The 22,200-nt window shown below is 44.6% G+C and overlaps 1 protein-coding gene across 1 annotated transcript in view; it reads right to left on the reverse strand.

Annotated features, from left to right (window-relative positions):
• The window catches only part of LOC147673861 (uncharacterized), a 1,240,526-nt gene that overhangs the window by 890,293 nt on the left and 328,033 nt on the right, over positions 1-22,200 (reverse strand). The window contains exon 4 of the mRNA XM_086947748.1: positions 3,773-3,953. Coding sequence (XP_086803874.1) covers positions 3,773-3,953 — 181 coding nt within the window. The remainder of the gene's footprint in view (positions 1-3,772; positions 3,954-22,200) is intronic.

The raw sequence follows: 22,200 nt of genomic DNA on the forward strand, positions 1-22,200 counted from the left end.
ACAATCAGCAAGGTGAGATTTCAGTTCTTGGGGGGATGTCAGGATTGGGGGCAGGTTGCAATTTTTTCTTCACAGTTGGTCTTCTCTCACCTCGGATGTCTGGGTCTTACAGACAGTCGCAGGCTTCTAGATAGAGTTCCTTGAGCGACCAACCCAATTGGTCCGCCCGCACCCTCTGTATTTTTCACAAGACAAGTCGGATTTGATATACAAGGAGGTCTCAGAGCTTTTGCTCAAGGAAGCTATCCTTCCCGCAACCTTTCACCCACAAGGTTTTCTCAACAACATTTTCCTAGTAGAAAAGCGGGATGTAGATTACCGCCCAGTTTTATACCTCAGGGAGTTCAATGAGTGGCTCATCTACTGCCACTTCAAAATGGAGGGGATTCATCTCCTTCGGGATCTTTTACAGACGCAGGACTGGATGGTACGTCTGGACTTAAAAGACGTGTACCTTACAATTCCAATATTTCCCCCTCACAGGCGTTTCCTGCAGTTCCAATGGAACTCACAGGTCTTCAAATTCACGTCCCTTCTTTTCGGTCTGTCCTCCACTCCTTGGTGTTTCACCAAGGTGATGAGGTGAGTGGTGGAGCACCTCAGATCGGAGGGCATACGTCTGATAGTTTATTTGAGCGATATTCTCCTTCTATATTAGTGTCCACATCGTTTGATTACCCAGCTACAGCAGGCGGTAATGCTTCTGGAGTCCTTGGGGTTTTGTGATCAACACCTCCAAGTCCAACTTCGTTCCCTCTCAGAAGATGCAATTCTTGGGTTTCATGATAGATTCGGTCAAAGCCACTTTATCCCTCCTGTCGCGCAAACTCTCCAAGATTCGGCACGAACTGAGAAGAACATTGGCGAAGCCCACAATATCCTGAGGACACCTAGCCAGGGTGTTGGGGCTTCTGTCATCATCAATACGGGCCATTTTCCTGGGTCCCCTTCATTACAGGGCCCTTCAACGACTAAAGACATTTCATTTGCGCACAGGACTCACTTATGCTCAGTTTGTACCCCTTTCAGAAGAGGCCGAAACTGAGCTTCAGTGGTGAATCTCCCACATGGAGGCCTGGAACGGCCGAGTCATTTTCGGTTCTCAGTCAGATCAGGTGATAGAATCAGACGCCAGCGGCTCCGGTTGGGGAGCTCGCTGCGGGGAGGTTTCTACCGGCGGAAAATGGTCCTCATCCGAAAAAGATCTTCATATCAATTGCCTGGAATGGATGTCAGGTTATTTCGTGGTAAAATGTTTGACCAAGGACAGGGTTTAATGCTCCGCCCTGCTCAAAATGGACAACGTCGCGGCAATGCGCTACATCAACCATCTAGGGGGCACGAGGTCCAGAGCATTATCGGACCTTGGGCGAGATCTCTGGGAGAACTGCCTGTCCAACCAGATATCTCTGTTGGCTGAACATCTTCCAGGTGCTTCCAATCTGGTGACGGATTGGTGTTACCGCCATTGGAGAGATACAAGCCTATGGAAACTTCATCCAACAGTCTTCCGGGAACTCCAGGGTCATTGGGTTCCCTTCTCGATAGATCTCTTTGCTTCCAGGCTGGATGCTCAGCTGGAGAGGTACTACAGTTGGCATCCGGATCCGGAAGCTCTAGTGGCGGATGCCTTCCTTCAGCATTGGAGCAGAGAGCAGGGATATGCTTCCCCCCCCCCTTTGTGATGATAATGCGTCTGTCAACCCAGGTGAGGAGACAACAGGCGGACCTGATTGTGATCACGCCGATATGGAGATCGCAAGCCTGGTTTCCGGTTCTGGAACTTTCTGGGGATTTTCCAATCCATCTACCCCTAGGTCCTGCTCTCCTCAGAGATCCTCAGGGGAACCCCCATCACCTCCTAGCGTCAGGCAGTCTTCACCTGATGGCTTGGGGAGTTTCCAGCAATGCTGGCAAGTGCAGGGTCTTTCGGCAGACGCTGGCTCGCTTCTTGCCAGATCCTGAGCAGAGAGCACCAGTAAACAATATCGCTCTGCTTGGTCCCGTTGGGGGAGTTGGTGCCTTCGACAACAGGTGGATCCGATGGGGGCACCCATTGTCTGTATCCTTAACTTCTTAGCTTCTTTGGCGATGGAGAGCTTGGCCTATGGGTCAATCAATACCTTTTGTTCATCAATCTCGGCGGGTCATAATCCGGTGGATGGCCACCCTGTTTGGGAACACCCTTTAGTGTGCAACATTTTTAAGGGGTATACGTTTATCAGTACCTCCAGAGCCTCGTTACTCGGTTCTCTGGGACGTTAATAAGGTCCTTGACTTGTTCAAATCCTGGCCGACTAATAAGTATTTTTCCAGGAAGCAGATGTCGGCAAAACTTGCAACTCTCTTGTGTCTTATATCGTGCCGCAGGGTTTCGGATGTGAGAGCCCTTGATAGTACAGGCAGGGTCTTTACTCCAGAGGGAGTCACTTTTCATATTTCCAGACAAACCAAGACCAATTCAAAGTTAGTGTCCTATCCTGCTTTCCCTGATACCCCAAAATTGTGTGTGGTTAGGGTGCTTAAGGCCTACGAGGTGGCTACAATCAACATACATCCACAGGGCGTCAATCAGTTATTTATAGCCCTTACTAAACTACACGGGCGGTATCTTCCCCCACGATTGCCAGATGGGTTTGTTGGGCTATGCAGGAAGCAGGCATAGATACTTAACCCTTTGGAAGTCATTCTGAGCGAAGTGCAATGGCATCTAAAGCTTTTTCACTAGGGGTGCGGCTGGAGGACATCCTTAATGCCGCAGACTGGCCTTCTGACTCCATTTTTAAGAGGTTTTATTTTAAGCCTGTGGTTTCCCTGGACTCCTTGGTGGTGGATAAGCTTTAAACTAGCCTAATCCAAAGCCTCCGGTCCTGCCATAGAATACAAATTTCCTCGCTATCGTAAAGGAAAGTTTTGATTCTATTAAGGATGCGGAGGTGAGGATTAGCCCACTCTGGTGTAACGCCCGCCCAGAACATCTCAGTATCTGCGGTGAGTAAAGAGTTTTTACATTTTGATGACCTCGTGTACTTCTGATTGATGTTTTGACTTTCTGGACTCTCAATGATATTGTCTTTCTTTGAGATTGTACATAGGAGTACCTTTTTCCCAATTTTACAACTATCCTGCTTTTACTTAGGATCAGACGCTGGCAAACAAGATTAAACGGAAAAGGGCCTGATGTGGTTGCAGGAAGAAAGAGGAGTACAGAGCGTCCCTCGTAGGAAGTTGTTGGTGTTCCTAGCACAGGATTGGCTGAGGACTGTTGGACATTTTTTCTTTCACATTGCTCCCTGGCATCATGGGCAATGTCGTTTTCTTGTTGTGACATACCTTTGGTAAAGCTGATGGAGCATAATAAATGGAGAAAGAAAAGCCTAATCTTCGCCTCCGCATCCTTAATAGAATGGAAACTTTCCTTTAGGATAGCTAGGAAATGTTGTATTCCTCTGTAATTCTTCAGTACTTAACAGATTCTCAGGGTTCAGTTTGGCGATGCAGAATTGGCACTATCGCATCCTGTGACCTTTTAAAGAGGGCGATGTGTCCTGAAAGGAACTTGTCATTATTTTAATCTATATTCTGATCACTGATCATGCTGCATTTATTATAATATTTTTCAAAATACATTTTCATGCGGAATATACACCCCTTTTTATGATTCAAAAATCAAACTTCATTGACTAGTAAAACGGAATTTTGATATAAATTTAATAAGTGCACAATGCCTTTCCTTGGAGAAAGCTGATTTCACTTGTAACTTAGTGCTCACCTGTCAGATTCAGTCTCATTTTCATCTTCTTCATCACTGCTCTCAGAATCACTGAAGACAAATGAGAACATGCCAGGTCTTTCACTTTCATCTTCCTCTGTAGTAGGTTGCTCAACAGAAGAGACAATGGGATCCATTTGGCTTTCAGCAGGCACCTTCTGGTGATACTCTTCTAGTACTTCTGCCAACAAGCAAGAGATGGATTAATGAGGTACCTGTTACGGAAAGAGAGCTGTAAAGCCAATGGAATGGCCCCTACAAAGGAGCAACTGAGGAGCTGGCAAGATTTGTCACACCATCAAATAGATGTAATAACAGTAAACTGAGTATTGCTTAGTGTTGGGTTACTCTCCTACAAGTCTCAGTTTATGTACTCGGGAGTTGTGTTTGGATCTTTTTCTTTTTTTGTACATCTTTACACTCAGCTAACAGGATATCTCTGAGTAGAAGTGAGAAAATACCCTTTGATGAAACTGACTCCAATCTGATCTCGTTATCTAGAAGACTATAACCATTACATGACCATTATCAAACAGATAGCTGCCCTCATCCAGCCCCTGATTTAAAAACAAGGAACAAGAAGAGAGAAAACTTATGTGTAATCCTATCTTAGGTTTTCAACTATTTGGGGACTTGGAAACCTTTTCCCCCACAGGTAGATCTTGGAGCTCTATGTCAGGGTTGAGTTTCGGGCTCCAAGTCTGGTAACCGTAGCTCTAGGTCTGGCAGAATTTCTAGCACACAAAATCCAGGGTTTGTATGACAGTGAAATTTGTACTCCCTTTTTAAAAATTTATCCTTAGGGAAAATGTTGGTCCATGTGTTAAAAAGTCCATAAAATGTAAAGGTAACAGTGACTTCTTCCTCGTATCACATACATATTTAGAGATATTTTTGTAAGTTTAAATCTCTGTGTACAAAACTGTCTGCAAATGTATGTGGAATGCACACTACTTGATGGGTGATCACTACACGTTTGCACTGCACCCTTATGTACCACTCCTACCTAACTTTTCCCCCCTGAGTAAGTAGAATTCATTTAGAAAATGCTAATTCAGTGAATCAGAATTTCCAGATTACAAACAGAAATTGATTTTTTACATTTGTACACAAAACCCGCCAGCGTAAAAAATCTTGTAAATTGGCCAGTTGGTTATCATCCAAATTTGATCTTTCACAATGTAAGGTTACATACGTTGTCAACACCCTTACTATCGATTAGCTACACAGGTCTAGAAAAGCAAGTGTTGGAATATCATAATTGCTCTATTACAGTGGTTCTTAATCTTCTGACATCTGTGGACTCCCATGTAATCATTATTTTAATTCAGGGACACCCACTGAGACATTATTGGAATCTGGGAACCCCCACTCAGTCATTATTGGAATCTAGGAATCCCAGCCAAACAATTTCGATGATTTGATCAAAAAATCAATATGCAAAATACAAAACAAGCAATTTTGTAAGAAACACAAAAATGATGAAATATTTTATTTAAGTCACAAACACTCACACTGCATCTAAGAATCAATCTAAGGATGGCAACTTAAATGTTACCCTCTAATTTCAAATACCTTTACATTTACAGAACGTTTTAACATTTTCAGTTTACATTTTGCTTCTATAGTTACTGACACTTTATTAATCTTTTAATGTTACTTAATTTTCTAAGCAATCGAGGACTCCTTGAGTAGGGCCCCCAGCGTTCCCAGGACCACAGGTTAAGAACCAATGCTCTATAACATCAAATCATAGCTACTGACTCTTCAACTCTTACAGAGTATTTGTCACATAAGTTGCAGCATCATTATTGCTCTATTACATTGTTTCATTGCTACTGAACGATAAAGGTGTCCATCACACAGTCTTCATGCTCTGTTTTCAATATAGCACTGACACTACTGACTGAAGAGATATTTTATATTTTAGCCCTATTCTGGCTGTAAGTTAGGTACTATTATACATTATGAAGTAATATTGTAAATAGTGTGTAGGGATCCATTAGTTACACACTCTTATAAGTTTATATTGTGGGTCAATTAATGATTTCGAGAATCCACATAGGAGCAAAATAGGCATGTATGCTTATTATTCAAAAACGACTCTATTTATATTACAAGTACTAAGTAACCACATGGGCTGGACAGTGATCCGTGTTTCTGAGCTGTGATGTCTGCAGCACATGCACTACTCACAGTGTTACTGGGTTGGTGCATACATTACACACAGCAGAATGTATTCGGAAATAGGAGCGTACCTCCATTTTACACCATTGTACAGGAGCAGAATGAGTTCATAATATGTCCCCAGGCAACTGGATTAAGATATTTCATAACTGATAGCAGGTTTTTAACTTAGTTGAAAGTGACAAAATTACCTAGCGCTTTATTTCTTGATCAAAATGAGGTTTTAAACGTTTTTTGGATGCTAATTATTTTCTGCAGCATAAGACCTTTAAAAAGCACATACTTTTTTAGGTCTTGCTACAGACAGCTTTGACTGGACTCTCAAGATGTTTGTTGTACAGAGAGGTGATTATGGTATGAAGGGGTTGTCTGGCTAGGGACGACTAATGACATAGTCTCTGGGAATTATATTGTAATTAACTTCAAGAATCCTAGGTGGTTGAAACAGATCTTGTTGAACTTGAGCCGCAATTCTCCACCAAAGACAGATATTGCACTTCACCCACTTATTTTCTTTTATCCCCCGAGGGGAAGAACCACAGTCAAGGGGAAAGCTTGAACCCTTGGTGAAGGGAGGGGCCCCAACCCACTACCGAGCTGGCTCTCAATTCTGAAGTCCAGCTCACAAATAGATTTGCCCCTCTAACTGAGCTGGATGAGCAGGACTGGCTTCTACTTACTAAGGCATGTAGTGAGACGACCATTAGTGGGGCCAAGGACCTCTTGAGGGCTGTATGACTTTATAACACATTCCGTTGTTACGCATGCCTTTAACGCACATGAGTTACAACGCAAATGCCATCACCACGCATATCCTTTACCACAAAAATGCCTTTTACACACATACTTTTACAACGATTTTCGTTGTTAAAATATGCATATCAGTGGCATTTTCATGTTAAAGGATATGACTCTAAAAATGTACCCTTTAAATTTACCCCTGCGCGACACCACCCCCTCATTCCCCCTTACCTCTCCTCTCCTTGATCTTCCGAGGTGACGTTGCACATCGTTAAGAGGAAGCGGAAGTGTCCTTCTGTTTCCTCTAACAACTCCGATTGCCTCCACATCTTTTTCTTTAAACGATGGAAACAGGTGCGTTTTTAAAATTTTATTTTGGGGGGTGCCCCCCAAGCCCCATTTTTTTATCCCATCCTTTTTTTGGGTGGGGAGACCCCCTCAAGCCCCCCCTTTTTTTTCTTTTAACTTTAGCACACATGCCTTTACTACGTATCTCGTAGTAAAGGTATGCGTGGTAAAGGCTATTTGTTGTAACCACGCATGCGTTGTAATGCATGCGTGGTTATGGTTATGCGTGGGAACGGCCACGTTGTAGTGGCCGTTTCCCCCCCTTGAGGCCTCCCAACTCACTTGCTTTTGCTTAGCTGGAATGTGGTGGGTGTCATGCCTCTGCTGGAAAATAAACAGGAGGTTAACATGCTTAAAGCCTTTAAGAGAGTTGGGACGTGGCAGGGACTGCATTCAATGATGGCTATGCTGCTTTTTATGTCCACACTATACCTTCTCAACATGGCCGCGCTAAGGGAGGGCTGGTAACTTTTTTTGAGTTTAAATCTAGGTTGTGACATTAGAGACTGCTCTAAAAAAAATCCTGGAAGAGTTTTATCAGGCCTGGTCCATTTCCCCTTGGTTACTATTAGGGGCCTTAACACTCGTCCCTGTTCACTTTGTGTCCCTGATAAGAGTAACAAAGTTGGCCATGAGTGCATTTTGTTCCCTCCCGGCAAGGTGACCATCTTAATCTAATATTGTCAGAACATAATCTTGCTAACCTCTTGTCAAAGCCTGTTTAATTCCCCAGAGTTGGTACCGACATTCAAAGGAGAGGGCTGAATACTAGTATTGATTTTATTCATGTTTCTGCTTGATTTTTCTCCCTTTTATTTCATTTTAAGACCGTTTGGAATGCTCATGGTGATCGCAATTCGTTCATAATGGAATACAGCTGTCCTAAATTAGAGGAAATAGTTATAATCTGCATTCAGAGCCTCTTAAGGCTAAGGAGCAGGGCTGAAGAATTAGCTGGGGCAAGATAGTCCAGTAGGATTTTTGGAGCAACTTTCTCTGAACGCAAAGAAGCAATTTTGATGTTTGTTTAGAGTCAGTTCCTCAAGACCAAGTCTTTTTAAACTCCTTCTCTAACATTTGTAATCAGTGCTTAATTTGTATTAGAACATTGGAATGTGGAGTACTCCATTGAAGGCAATGGAGTGCTCTGTGCTTCTTCGGGCCGGTGAAGGCCCGCAGAGCAACATTCCAATGCTGTTTTCAAAAGGCCTCTCAGAGCCCGAGGGTATTTAAACTCCTCGGCTCAGAGAGTCCTTTGTTTTATTTGTTACAACATTCTGCCCTCTAGTAGCAGAATGTTCTAATAGCCTTATAGCCCTTAGTAGCTGGGCTATACCGGCTATTAAAGACCTGCTCCCTTGTTAAAGGCCCTCGCCTTCGGCTCAGGAATTTAATGCTGGAGCAGGCCTTTAATAGCCGGTATAGCCCTGTTCTGACCGACTTTTTCGGCCCTCCTTGGAGGGAGAATGATTGAAGGTGACTCCAGCCTATTACCCTCTTAGTGCAGGGATTAGAACTATAAACAGGGCCTATTCATAAGGCACAGTAGTGCATTTTCGTACCCTTTTCCTTAGATCAGGGCTTATAAACTTAAGTTAGGGGATAGATTCATTAGTATTAGTGATAATCCGTCCTTTTGCAAGAGTGTTAGTATACCTTCTATGGAGTTATGCTTACTTCGGGCCTTGTAGGCCTCAAACGGGAGAGACTCCATCTTGCTTTCTGCCCGGCAGCTTGAGATGCTTCTAGGCCAAGTGTAATGTTTTAGTTTCGAAGTGTTGTTCGCTTGGAGAGAACCGGCTCAGGCTGGCCCTTATCGAAAGACTGTATTTTTCTCCACTCCGAAGACACAACATCAGGCCGGCCGGCTGGGAACGTGTCCTTGGTACGGGGAGGTACAAGAATTTGGTGGGCGGCAGGTTACTGACCGTAACTTTCCATGAAAGGACAAGCTTCCATATTAGCGAAAGTGTTAGGCAGTGAGTCAGTCAGTCTGTAGGCAGCAGCTAGCCGTTAGCATCAATGCCATTAATTATTTCCAGGCAGACAGTCGCCATCTTGAAGTCCGAGAAAGATCATGAAGCTGATACTCTCTGAGAAAGATTGAAGGAGAAGGAGAAGTAGCGCAGAGCGATCAGAGACAGAGAGAGACAGCAGCTAATAAAGAGGAAGGTTCCAGTGACTTGGAGGGAAGCAGAGGAGACAGAGCATAGCGGTGCAGACGTGTACTCGTGCCTGCTGAGGTGTGATTCCGAGACGAGCCAAGGCACAGACGAGAAGGGAACCTAGATGACTGTTGAACCCCGACTTCGTGCTCACAAGGTGACTTCTGTCCTATCATGTGCACATTCTAACCTTTCACTTTTCTTTGCAGGATATATGTTATAGTATAGTGCTGTGTTTATAATCATTGTAATAAAATACCCCAGTTCTTAGTGAACCGACATGTGCCTTGTATTCTTGTTCAATCAGGGTAACCTGGTCTTCTAGTCAGACATCGTTTTCATGAACGGATGTAAATCCCGGTCAGGTAAGAGGTGACTGAATAATGAGGGAGAGAGGGACCATTTGATGCCGAGAGCAGAAGGTACATGATTCAATTTGGAAAGCTGTGCTAATTCATGTTATTGTAGTATCATCCCGAGTAGCAAATGAGAGATTCCTTCCAAAGGTATTCATAGGAGAGTGATCGTCGTTGGTAAGCGGCGTTAATGAGAACACCAGGTGGGAGACTGGTGCTTAGATCCGCCGGATTGCGGATCGGATTGTAAGTAAGCGAGCACTGGGAGGGACACCAGTGTGTAGGTCCGTCGGATTGTGGACCGGATAAAAAGAGAGCACTGGGACTGCAGCTCAGTGTGTATGGCACGCCGGATTGCGTGTCGAGTGAGCACTGAGGGTGATCAGTGTGTAATGGTACATAATCAGAACTGCCCCAGGGTAGATTAGTCTGGGCCTAAGTGGCCGTGAGACTAGTTGGTATGAATGGGATATTGTAGAAAACCTATGCATGTGTATTGCTATTTTCCCCATCCTTAGGTAGGAGATGTACATACATATACATATACCCATTGTAAATACGTTCTAAGGAGGGAGGTGATTACGTTCCGACTGGGTTGGAGGGGCTCTTAGGAGCTGATCCCATCTGGTTCGAGAATCCGGTCGTTACATCTGGCGTCACAAACTGTTTACGAAGCCTGTGTGCGCTGTATTGTTTTCATCTTGTTGGTTTGCGCTCGGCTCGTACGTATTTTCTTTGTTTATAATTGTGTATATATTTTTTTGTGTCAAAATGTTTTCACGTAAATCGAAATCTACTTTCAAATTGCCTGTTGAAATTCCCGGCTGGGAATCAACGCCTTACGAGGCCTTGGCCCGTGAGTGGGCCGATTCTACTGGTTTGAGTGAGAATTGGACTTCTTGTTTGGAGCAGGCGGAGCCTGCTGATGTGGTTTCTTGCTTGCAAAAGGCTCCAGTAGTGAAGGGTGATGAGCTTCCTATTTTAGGACGCAGAGGTTGGATTGTGCTGACTGCATACCGAATGCTTCATGAAAAATTTGTAAAATTGCAGAAGCGGTTTGTGGATATGGAAGAAAAGTTCGTTGAAGTGCAGAATGCGCATACTCTTTTGCGATGTCAGAATAAATTGCTTGCCGACAAACTTGAGACTTATCAGACTATAGCCGAAAGGGCTGCAGTGCGAATTGCGAAATACAAATATAGAAACCGTCGTGGTCGTGTTTTTAAACGGAAAGTGCGTCTGGTCGTGGCGAAAGCCGGACTGGACTGGAACCCCGACGAATGGGATGGTAATATCTGGGATTCTAATGATTCTGGCTCCTCGGCTGAGGAGAGTGACATGCGCGAGTCTTCTCGCTCTGGACGTGATTGTAAATCTGCTTCTTGTGACAAAGACGATGGTTCTTGCGACCGTGGTCGCTCTTCCCGTTCTGGTGACGTACCTACTTCTGATTGTTCCTCTAAATCTAAGGATCGGGCTTCTTCGGAGGCTCGTCCGGAGGTTTCTGCACACCCGGTTTTTCGACGCAAATTGCAACAGGCTCCTGGTAATCCGAATGGTGTCCATTTGGATAGTACTGAAGATTTTACTCAACAGGAAGTTAGTGACATTTTATAACGATTTCGACAACGGCCTGGTGAAGCTTTGCTTACGTGGATGGTGCGCCTTTATGAATTGGGTGCTGCAGGTATCATGCTTGATGCAGGTGATTGCTTACGTTTTTGCTCTTTGAGTTCCGATTCTACTGTACAAGACCATTTTCGAAATTATAATGGTGCTGGCCAAATTAGTCTACTCCAGCTTGCGAATGATGGCTGTAACCATAAATACCCTACTGAGTCTGATTGGCCTGTCAATGACAAGCCGTGGTATACTTTGCGCGATGCGTCGCAGCGTTTGAAAGAAGAAGTGATGAAAACTGCGATTTTTCTCAGTACTTCTGACAGGTTGTTGGATGGCTTATTGACATCTTCTGTGCGGAATCGCATTATCCGTTCTTCCCCTGTTGCTTATAAGCAGGTTATGATGACTTTGTTGATTAATCAAACTAGCAATCCTTTGTCTATGGTGCTTGAGTCTGTCCGTCAACTTGGTGAGTTGGGTGACTGGTTTAAACCTGAGAGACAATCTCAACCGGAAGGTCGTACTGCTGGAGATTATAAATTCTCTAGGCGTGATATGTTTCTTGCACTGCTGGCTGATGGTGTGAAAAAAGAAGACATGGAAGGTGAACCTAATAATCGCTTATGGGACATGTTTCGTAAGCGTGGTTTGGATCGAAAGGAGGGTGCCCGTCGTGTGCGAAAGAATGATTGTGATTGTGGTTATTCTGATGACAGTGGTGACGAGAGGCGTTGTGTGGATTCTGATCGCCGTGATGGTCGGCGCTATGAGCGTGATGATTCCCCTCGTCGTGAAAGAGTAAGGGGGAGAGAGGGGGAAAAAGAAAGGGGGAGAGATGATCGTGTTTCCAACAGATATAGAGATGAAAGGGATCAGTCCCCTGAGTTGAGGAGAAGGGAGGATCGTCACAGGCTTTCTGATCGTAATTCACAGTACTATGAAAATGACAAAAATCCATTTCGTAATGGAGATGGATATGAACAGGATATTTTGATACCCAAGAAACCTGAGAGCATTTACCCTGATTTGTCTTGGTTGACAGAACGCAGTAAAAATGACTAGGAAATAGGTCAAGCTCCAGTACGCAGGTGGGCTCACAAAGACAATAGACCCTATGTAGATATTGAAATTTTTTGGAAACATCGTAATATCCAAAGGGCCCGAGCATTGGTAGATACAGGAGCGGAGGCCACTTTAATTCATGGTAAATCGAAGAAATTCAAAGGCCAATTTTTCACAATTACTGGTTTAGGTGGAAAGGAGACTCCCGCAGTGCAAACTACACTTGAAATGAGAATAGGTAGAATTCCCCGGAGAGAATATTCTGTGTTAGTTGTACCACTCTTGGAGTATATAATTGGAATTGATATTTTAAAAGGAATGACTTTGCATTTGGATGATGGTTGTTATCAATTTGGAACCAAGCACTACATATCGTCCAGACCTGTACGGGTTGGCCGTTTGCGAATGCCCCCCATAAAAATTCCCCAAGCTACAAAAGTGGTTTCTCAGAAACAATATCGTATTCCAGGTGGTCATGAAGAGATCAGTGCCACAATACAGGATTTGGTTGACGCAGTAGTTATAACTCCGGTTACTTCTGCTTGGAATAATCCCGTCTGGCCCGTGCGCAAGAGTGATAATTCTTGGCGCATGACCGTTGATTATCGAGAACTGAATAAACACACACCCCGTTTGACTGTTGCAGTACCAGACATTGTTACTTTAATTGAAAGAATTCAAAAGCATCCAGGTACATGGTATGCGTCTATTGATATTGCTAATGCTTTCTTTTCAATTCCGATTGCCCCCGAGTGTCAGGAACAATTCAGTTTTACCTGGAATGGGCGTCAAATGACGTTTAGAAGTCTTTCTCAAGGTTATGTACATAGTCCTACGATCTGTCACCGGCTGGTGGCGGAGCATTTGTCTGTACACCCGCAAATTCAAGTGTGCCATTATATTGATGACATTTTAATTCAAGGTGAAACACAAGATCAAGTTCAGGCTCAATTAGATCAAATCCTTGACTGCTTACGAGGAAAAGGTTGGGAAATTAATCCTGATAAGTTGCAAGGTCCATCTCAAAATGTTAAGTTTTTAGGTATTAATTGTCATGAAGGTCACAGAGAGGTGATCCCGCAGGTTAAACGAAAAATTTTAGACTTTGCAGTTCCGAGGAATAGAAAAGAAGCTCAGAGTTTCATTGGTTTGTTTGGTTTTTGGCGTCAACATATTCCCCATTTGAGTCAGATATTGGCTCCTTTATATCGAGTCACTCGCAAAAAGCATGCGTTTGAATGGGGTGAACCACAACAGAATGCATTTAATTTGGCAAAAGAAGCGATTCAGTACGCCTTGGATCTGTGGCCTGTGGGCGAGGGTGATGTGGATTTGAATGTGTCCGTACAAGGTCTGTATGCAAATTGGAGTCTGTGGCAAAAGCAAGGCAGACAAAAGGTGCCGTTAGGTTTTTGGACTAAAAAGTTACCTGAGGCTGGTGAGCGTTATACACCTTTTGAGAAACAGTTACTTGTGTGTTATTGGGCTCTGGTGGATACCGAGCAATTAACTTTAGGTCATGATGTGATTTTGAGACCTGAAATTCCTATCATGCAGTGGGTTTTGAGTTCGCCGAAAACTCATCGAATTGGACATGCTCAAGAAGCGAGTGTGATTAAATGGAAATGGTACATTCAGGACAGGGCACGTGTGGGTCCGAAGAGTGTGGCAGCATTACATGAGCAAGTGGCGCAGGCGCCATCGAATGAGACGGGGAGTGATTGCTCCGTACCTGTAGTACAGGAATCTCCTGTCAAGTGGGGTAAGCCATTTGATGATTTGTCCGCGGAGGACAGAAAACATGTGTGGTTTACGGATGGTTCAGCGAGGTTCATTGGAGAGAAACGGCATTGGAAGGCAGTGTCCTATAATCCTATCACACAGAAATTGCTGAGTACAACTGGTGAAGGAAAGAGTAGTCAATATGCTGAATTATATGCAGTTTACCAAGTTTTGAAGCAGGAACTACCTGGCACATGTCATATTTTCACTGATTCCTGGTCCACAGCTAACGGACTGGCGGTATGGTTACCAACTTGGCATTCTCATAATTGGGAATTGCATTCAAAAGAATTGTGGGGAAAAGAATTATGGCAAGAAATTTGGGAAATGCTCCCACAGAGTACTGTGACAATCTTTCATGTGGATGCTCATACCCCGATAGACTCCCTTGACAAATTCTTTCATAACATTGCAGATGAGAAATCTAAAATTGCTGAGGCAGTGGTGGACATGCAAGATTCTGATTTGGCGGGATTGGCGAAATGGGCCCACCAGAAAGCAGGACATTTTGGAGAGAGAGCCACTAGCAGGTGGGCTGCCGATCGAGGAATTTATATTCCTTTAAATTACATTAAAGATGCCATTCTGCATTGTCCCATCTGTCAACATTCCAGACAACGAAAAGTACCACAAATTGTTAAAGGTCATTTACATCGAGGAAAATTGCCCGCTCAAATTTGGCAGATTGATTACATTGGCCCGCTCCCTTTGAGTAAAAATTGCCAATAGGTTTGTACAATTGTCGACACTTACAGTGGCCTTTTGGTGGCCTTTCCTTGCAAACAAGCTACCCAATTAAATACCATTAAAACATTGGAATTAATCATATTATATTATGGTGTTCCATTTTAAATTCAATCTGATAATGCATCCCACTTCCGTGGAAGATTGGTACAGGAATTTTGTGCGGAAAACAATATAGAATGGGTGTTTCATATTCCTTATTATCCCCAGGCATCAGGTCTGATTGAAAGGATGAATGGTTTGCTTAAAGAACAGTTGCGAAAGTTAACTGATGACAAATACAAAAATTGGCGGGATTGTCTATTTCAAGCACTGTTAATTCTGAATAATCGCCCTTTGTTACATGCTGAATCTCCTTTGATGCGTTTGTTTCCCCCAAATGTTGATGCAAAACCCAACACCATTGGCAATACTGTAATGTACTGGGAAATTTCCCCCGGAGCACTAGCTCCTTGCAGAGCCACCCCAGGTTCCGCAGGCTTGGACCTGCATGCCATGAATGACACTGTGCTTAAGAGTAAAGACCGAATCATTGTCGAGACAGGCGTTGGTGTCTGTATACCAGCTGGAAGTTTTGGTCTGATCGCCCCTAGATCGGGCCTTGCCTTAAAAGGTGTTCAAGTACTCGGAGGAGTGATTGACAGTGATTATCAGGGAGAGATTAAGGTTCTCCTGCTGAATAGCAGTGAGGTTGATTTATCGATTCAAAAGACTGACCGAGTTGCTCAATTGCTAATCATGCCTGTTTTCAGTGGTGAGATTCAGAAAGGCACTGCCCCAACTTTGCTAACTGTACGAGGCCAAAAAGGCTTCGGTTCCACTGACAACCCTGGAGCGAGAATATGGGTGCAATCGCCTAAACATCCCCCTGAACAAGCTGAAATTATTGCAACCGGTCATGACAACACCATTTTGGTGATGAGACCAGGGAAAGATAGCTGGGAAGCTGTCCCGGCTGATAAATGTTATTTACGAGAATGAATAATGCCTGTATTTGATTTTCTTTCAGATCATTCTCTGGACTGCTGCTGCAGGATGTGCCGGCGTTGGACTCCTTTTGGTCTGCTACGTCGGGAGAGGAGAGAACCCACAGACTTTGGTTGATTCGAGAACCTGAGTACCGCGTTCCTTCGCTGCGTGGGATTCATCATCAAAGTTTTGGACCACCCTAGCCAAACGGGTTACTAATTCTCTGCATTTTTGCCTGACACCCATGCGTTCTGTAACTGACATTTTAGCGACCTGCTTGGTTGCCGTCCCTGCCTCGACGGAGACTTTGAAACATATTTTCAATATATCAAGTGCCCGACCCAATATTATTCTGGGCGATTCCGCGGCCCATGAATTTTGTCCCTTATGTACTATTCTCTCAGAGTCCATTCCCCCAATTCATTCTCAGATTACTACGTATAATATCACGCAGGGTGATTTATGCTTTTTCTTGACTTGTGACCCTAAGGCAATTACTGAATGTGTAAAGTTAAAATTAAGAGCCGCCACTTCTTTTTCAGCTCATGAACGCTTGTTGTGCTTACGAAGACTTCCAAAATCATGTGTTTCTGTTAAAAATAACATGACCTGTAAAAGTATAATAGTTGCTCCTAGCCATTACCGTACAATGTTGTTACCGTCTGGTTGGCTCTTTTCCTGCGGTAATTCCTCCTGGCCCTATATTCCTGCAAATATTTCTGGAGGCCCGTGTGCCATCATTAGATTGAGTTTATTAATGTTTTCCTCACATCCCAATACCTATTCCTGTGTAGTCCGTGATTCTATGATGTTACATGAGGACTGTGATTCTTCCTTACATCTCTATTCCAAATCTGAATACCTTAGTTTAGCTATCTCAATCATTGGTGTTCCAGCGTTGGCAGTTTACAACGCAAAATCAATTGGAAAAATGGCCTGTTGGATGGTAAAATCGATTAATCAAACCTCTGCCATTTTATCTGGCATGTTATTAGATGCCCAGGGTGAACGCAGAGCAATTCTGCAGAACCGCGCAGCTATCGACTACCTCCTGTTAAAGCATGGACATGATTGTTCTGACTTTGAGGGTCTTTGCTGTTTCAACCTATCAGACCATACTAAATCAATCCAGGCCCATATTGACAAACTTCACGACTTGACTGCAGAGGTTAGAAAACATATTGATCAGGGCTGGTTTGACTGGCTCTTCAATTGGTTACCTGACTTACATTCCCTACGACAGATATTAGGGGGTATTATGATTTCTATTTGTATTTTAGTAGCTATTTGCTGCTTTATTCAGTGCATTCCTTCTCTACTCCAATATTGTAGATTTGGCAAGAGGAATAGATCAGTTAGTTTTATTTCCTATTATTCTTCCACAGATGTTAGTTCCATATAGAGAATGGTTAATAGACTGGAGTCAAGGGTGAAGTGTTCTGACCGACTTTTTCGGCCCTCCTTGGAGGGAGAATGATTGAAGGTGACTCCAGCCTATTACCCTCTTAGTGCAGGGATTAGAACTATAAACAGGGCCTATTCATAAGGCACAGTAGTGCATTTTCGTACCCTTTTCCTTAGATCAGGGCTTATAAACTTATGTTAGGGGATAGATTCATTAGTATTAGTGATAATCCGTCCTTTTGCAAGAGTGTTAGTATACCTTCTATGGAGTTATGCTTACTTCGGGCCTTGTAGGCCTCAAACGGGAGAGACTCCATCTTGCTTTCTGCCCCGGCAGCTTGAGATGCTTCTAGGCCAAGTGTAATGTTTTAGTTTCGAAGTGTTGTTCGCTTGGAGAGAACCGGCTCAGGCTGGCCCTTATCGAAAGACTGTATTTTTCTCCACTCCGAAGACACAACATCAGGCCGGCCGGCTGGGAACGTGTCCTTGGTACGGGGAGGTACAAGAATTTGGTGGGCGGCAGGTTACTGACCGTAACTTTCCATGAAAGGACAAGCTTCCATATTAGCGAAAGTGTTAGGCAGTGAGTCAGTCAGTCTGTAGGCGGCAGCTAGCCGTTAGCATCAATGCCATTAATTATTTCCAGGCAGACAGTCGCCATCTTGAAGTCCGAGAAAGATCATGAAGGTGATACTCTCTGAGAAAGATTGAAGGAGAAGGAGAAGTAGCGCAGAGCGATCAGAGACAGAGAGAGACAGCAGCTAATAAAGAGGAAGGTTCCAGTGACTTGGAGGGAAGCAGAGGAGACAGAGCATAGCGGTGCAGACGTGTACTCGTGCCTGCTGAGGTGTGATTCCGAGACGAGCCAAGGCACAGACGAGAAGGGAACCTAGATGACTGTTGAACCCCGACTTCGTGCTCACAAGGTGACTTCTGTCCTATCATGTGCACATTCTAACCTTTCACTTTTCTTTGCAGGATATATGTTATAGTATAGTGCTGTGTTTATAATCATTGTAATAAAATACCCCAGTTCTTAGTGAACCGACATGTGCCTTGTATTCTTGTTCAATCAGGGTAAACTGGTCTTCTAGTCAGACATCGTTTTCATGAACGGATGTAAATCCCGGTCAGGTAAGAGGTGACTGAATAATGAGGGAGAGAGGGACCATTTGATGCCGAGAGCAGAAGGTACATGATTCAATTTGGAAAGCTGTGCTAATTCATGTTATTGTAGTATCATCCCGAGTAGCAAATGAGAGATTCCTTCCAAAGGTATTCATAGGAGAGTGATCGTCGTTGGTAAGCGGCGTTAATTAGAACACCTGGTGGGAGACTGTTGCTTAGATCCGCCGGATTGCGGATCGGGTTGTAAGTAAGCGAGCACTGGGAGGGACACCAGTGTGTAGGTCCGCCGGATTGTGGACCGGATAAAAAGAGAGCACTGGGACTGCAGCTCAGTGTGTATGGCACGCCGGATTGCGTGTCGAGTGAGCACTGAGGGTGATCAGTGTGTAATGGTACATAATCAGAACTGCCCCAGGGTAGATTAGTCTGGGCCTAAGTGGCCGTGAGACTAGTTGGTATGAATGGGATATTGTAGAAAACCTATGCATGTGTATTGCTATTTTCCCCATCCTTAGGTACGAGATGTACATACATATACATATACCCATTGTAAATACGTTCTAAGGAGGGAGGTGATTACGTTCCGACTGGGTTGGAGGGGCTCTTAGGAGCTGATCCCATCTGGTTCGAGAATCCGGTCGTTACAAGCCCTCTACGGCGAGCAATAAGGCTATAATAAATGAAGCGCCAGGCCTCTCATCAGGAGGCCACTGCAGCCTGCTAGTGCTACCAATGACAGTACCAAACCAGCTACTAACATCCTACTCTTACAAGTGTGACACTTCAGACTATTCCAGGCCCCTAAAGCTATAAGATTAGCATGAGCAGCAGGTGATAGTCATTTTTAACATATATTGAATTAGTAAACAAATGTTGTTGGGCTCACTATAAAGCAGACAAACAGCCCACTATGTGGCACACTGTCATAAGTGCTGGTTCTGCCAATTAAGTGCCGGTGCTGAGCACTGGAAACCACTGGCCTAAATTAAGCACTGTTTGTAATGAAATACATATGGCACTCACTAGGAATACAAATACAAAGAGATACGTGGGCCTAAATGGTTTGATACAAACTGTTTAAAGGCCCACAAAGATCTGCTGGTGGCTCTGCACTGCAAACCTAGGGATGGGTGTTTATTTCAAGAGGCAAGAAGACGCTATAAGGAGGCCTATAGAAGTGGCAAGAATGCGTTAGCAAGTGAGGCTTGAGATCTGTTAGTGACCGCTTGTGTGGCTGGAGGCAACAATGCTTTCTGGAAAATAGTGAATAAGCCGTTTATCAATCAGTCACTGACCCCAAATATGGTTCATACCATTCCAGCTCAAGACTGGATAAACCATTTTAAATCCATCTACAAGATGGCTATACCTTTTCTTTTTTTTTTTTTTTTTAATTTTTAAAACCTTTATTGCACAGTATCAGCAAAACAAATACGGGCCCACAACCGTCCGGCCGGCCACGACATCATTTAAGCAATTTAGCAAGCTATACGGTGACTCGGTAGTACATTAATACAATATAACAACAGCATGGGTTACAAGGATATCTTTGCGCTACCGAGAAAAAGGAGAAGTTAAGGTTGTTTTTAAAAAAAATTTTTTTAAAGTATATTGCAAAGTATAAGAACTAAGAAGGATCAGAGACCAAACAATCCACCGAAGACAAGAGAGGGCAACGTCCACCAGAAGAGATCCAACAAGCAAGCATAAGCAGAGTAGCGGCACAGGGATGGTACAACAGGATAAACAATAACAAAATACATTGCATGCCAGACGCTGCCCCCCTCACTCAGAACCACCCTACTGACCCAAGGAAGAAACAGAGAAAGGAAAAGATTTTGAGAATAGAGAGAAAATAAGGCCCATAGAAAATGAAACGGACAAAATAAATCCCCCCCCCACCCTACACGCATGCAGAGGCTACGGCCTACCCCCCCCCCTAGCAGTGTGTCTGTCGCCCAAAAAAGAGTACCCGAAATACAGATATAGAAGAAAAGGAAGAAAGAAAGGAATCATATAAAACCGGAGGAGGGCCATACGTATGAGCTCCCGACAGTCATCATGCACATTCCCGGCCGCCCATCCCCGGAACCCCGAACCAATGTAAAATAGCATTCAACTCCCCTGTCTATCCTCCGAAGTCCCAGCAGTGCAAGCTACCGCAGTCCAAGAGAGGGGGAACATCCTCAACCCTGCCCCCTGCGATCTGATGTATCGACGTAGTCCAGCTGTACCGGAGCCATCTTGGATGAGATGGGCGAACAAAAAGACCACAACAAGACAGGACGCCGTCCACCAAGGTCCGTCCATCTCAAAGCCATGTGTGCAACAACAGTACAAAAGAGGGCAACGCAGTGCAGCAATCCTCTACGGTCGGTCGGCCAGAGCAGTAGCATCAGCTGCAAGATAGAGTAGCAAATGTCTCCAATAGACCACAAAGGATTATCCAGACATGGCGTTCGAAGATGAGTCCCCATCCACTGCACAAGCTCACAGACATCTGACCACTGCATCACCATCACAGTCAGCATCTCGGGGGTATCGGGACCACATACCTCCAACGCCTCCGAGCACACCTGGGTAGGCAGTCCACAGAAGTCGGACACAAGGTGTGGCGCAGTGTCCCGCAATCGAGAATATGCTCGGTCAGTCGAGGGCACAACAGAGAAAACAGCATCCAGACGGTTCCCTAGATCCCGGGCGTTGTCGCATAAAGCAGAAAATTACCCAGGGCCCTCAGAATGTCCTCAATCCGCAATGGTGCCTCAGGAGGGAAAGATGCAACAGGTCCCTGCACACGGGGCTCGGAAACTCGTATCAGCCCACGGGACTGGTCATCCACGTCTCCATCAAAGAGCTGATCACCTCGCCGGTGCTCCGTGTAGCACTGCCGGGCCGGGGGCACAGAGTGAGCACAGTCCATTTTTACACTATGCAAGTGCAAATGTAGTGTTAGCAGCGGCCGTATCTCCAGTTGCAGCCCGGGACCGTGAAATACAAGTTTCAAATGCTCGATCTTTAAAATGGCACCCAGCGCATCGCCGAGCGAGACAAGAAAGCAAACAAAGGCATCCACAAGCTGAGGCGATGATACAATGTTGCGATCGCAGCTGTGATATTTTCCCAGCGTAGAGACGAGCAGAGCGGGGCAGAGTAGGACACAACAGCGGAAAAACACAATGCAGCCGCTGGTCTCCGTCGGCCGGCTCGGCCCCGTCTATAATGGCCGCTGTTGTTGTGGTGGAGGCCGGCCGACCCCGAGGAACAAAGACCCGGTCAGCGCCAGTCAGCGTCCGGGAGAAGGCGAGGATGCCCCGCCGCTTCCACCGCAGGGAGCGCGCAGGGAAACACACCGTTGGAGTCGGGGTCGCCTCCCGGACCGGAAAACGCGACTCAGAGACAGGATTGCTGGCAGGATAGGTCACGGTACGGGAGGGAAGCGAAAGGATCGGCGGAGCCGAAGGATTAGGCGGCCATCATGGTTGCAGGCTAGGCTCCTCCCCCGGCTATACCTTTTCAAGCGGGCATTGCCATGTTGAGACTGACAAATACGATAACAATGTATACTCTGAAATATGCACACATTAAAGAGGCACTACAGATAAATGCAATATCAATGTATGCTGTAATATATGCACACAGAATGACGTCAGTACCAGTAAATGCAATACCGATGTACGTTGTAACCTAAGCACACACAGTGATGTCAATACCAGTAAATCCAATTACAATGTACACCATAACTTATGCACGCATAATGACATCAATATCAGTCAATGTAATGTTGCTGTATGATGTAACACTTGTGAGTATAATTATGAGAATATCAGAAAATATAATATCAATAACTGCCATGTTACATGTGCTTGCACTCACATGTATGATTGCTGTTTGATTAATCTGAAATGACCTTCCCACC

Source organism: Lissotriton vulgaris, chromosome 12, assembly GCF_964263255.1.
Source record: "Lissotriton vulgaris chromosome 12, aLisVul1.2, whole genome shotgun sequence".
In the NCBI taxonomy this organism is placed as follows: Eukaryota; Metazoa; Chordata; class Amphibia; order Caudata; family Salamandridae; genus Lissotriton; species Lissotriton vulgaris.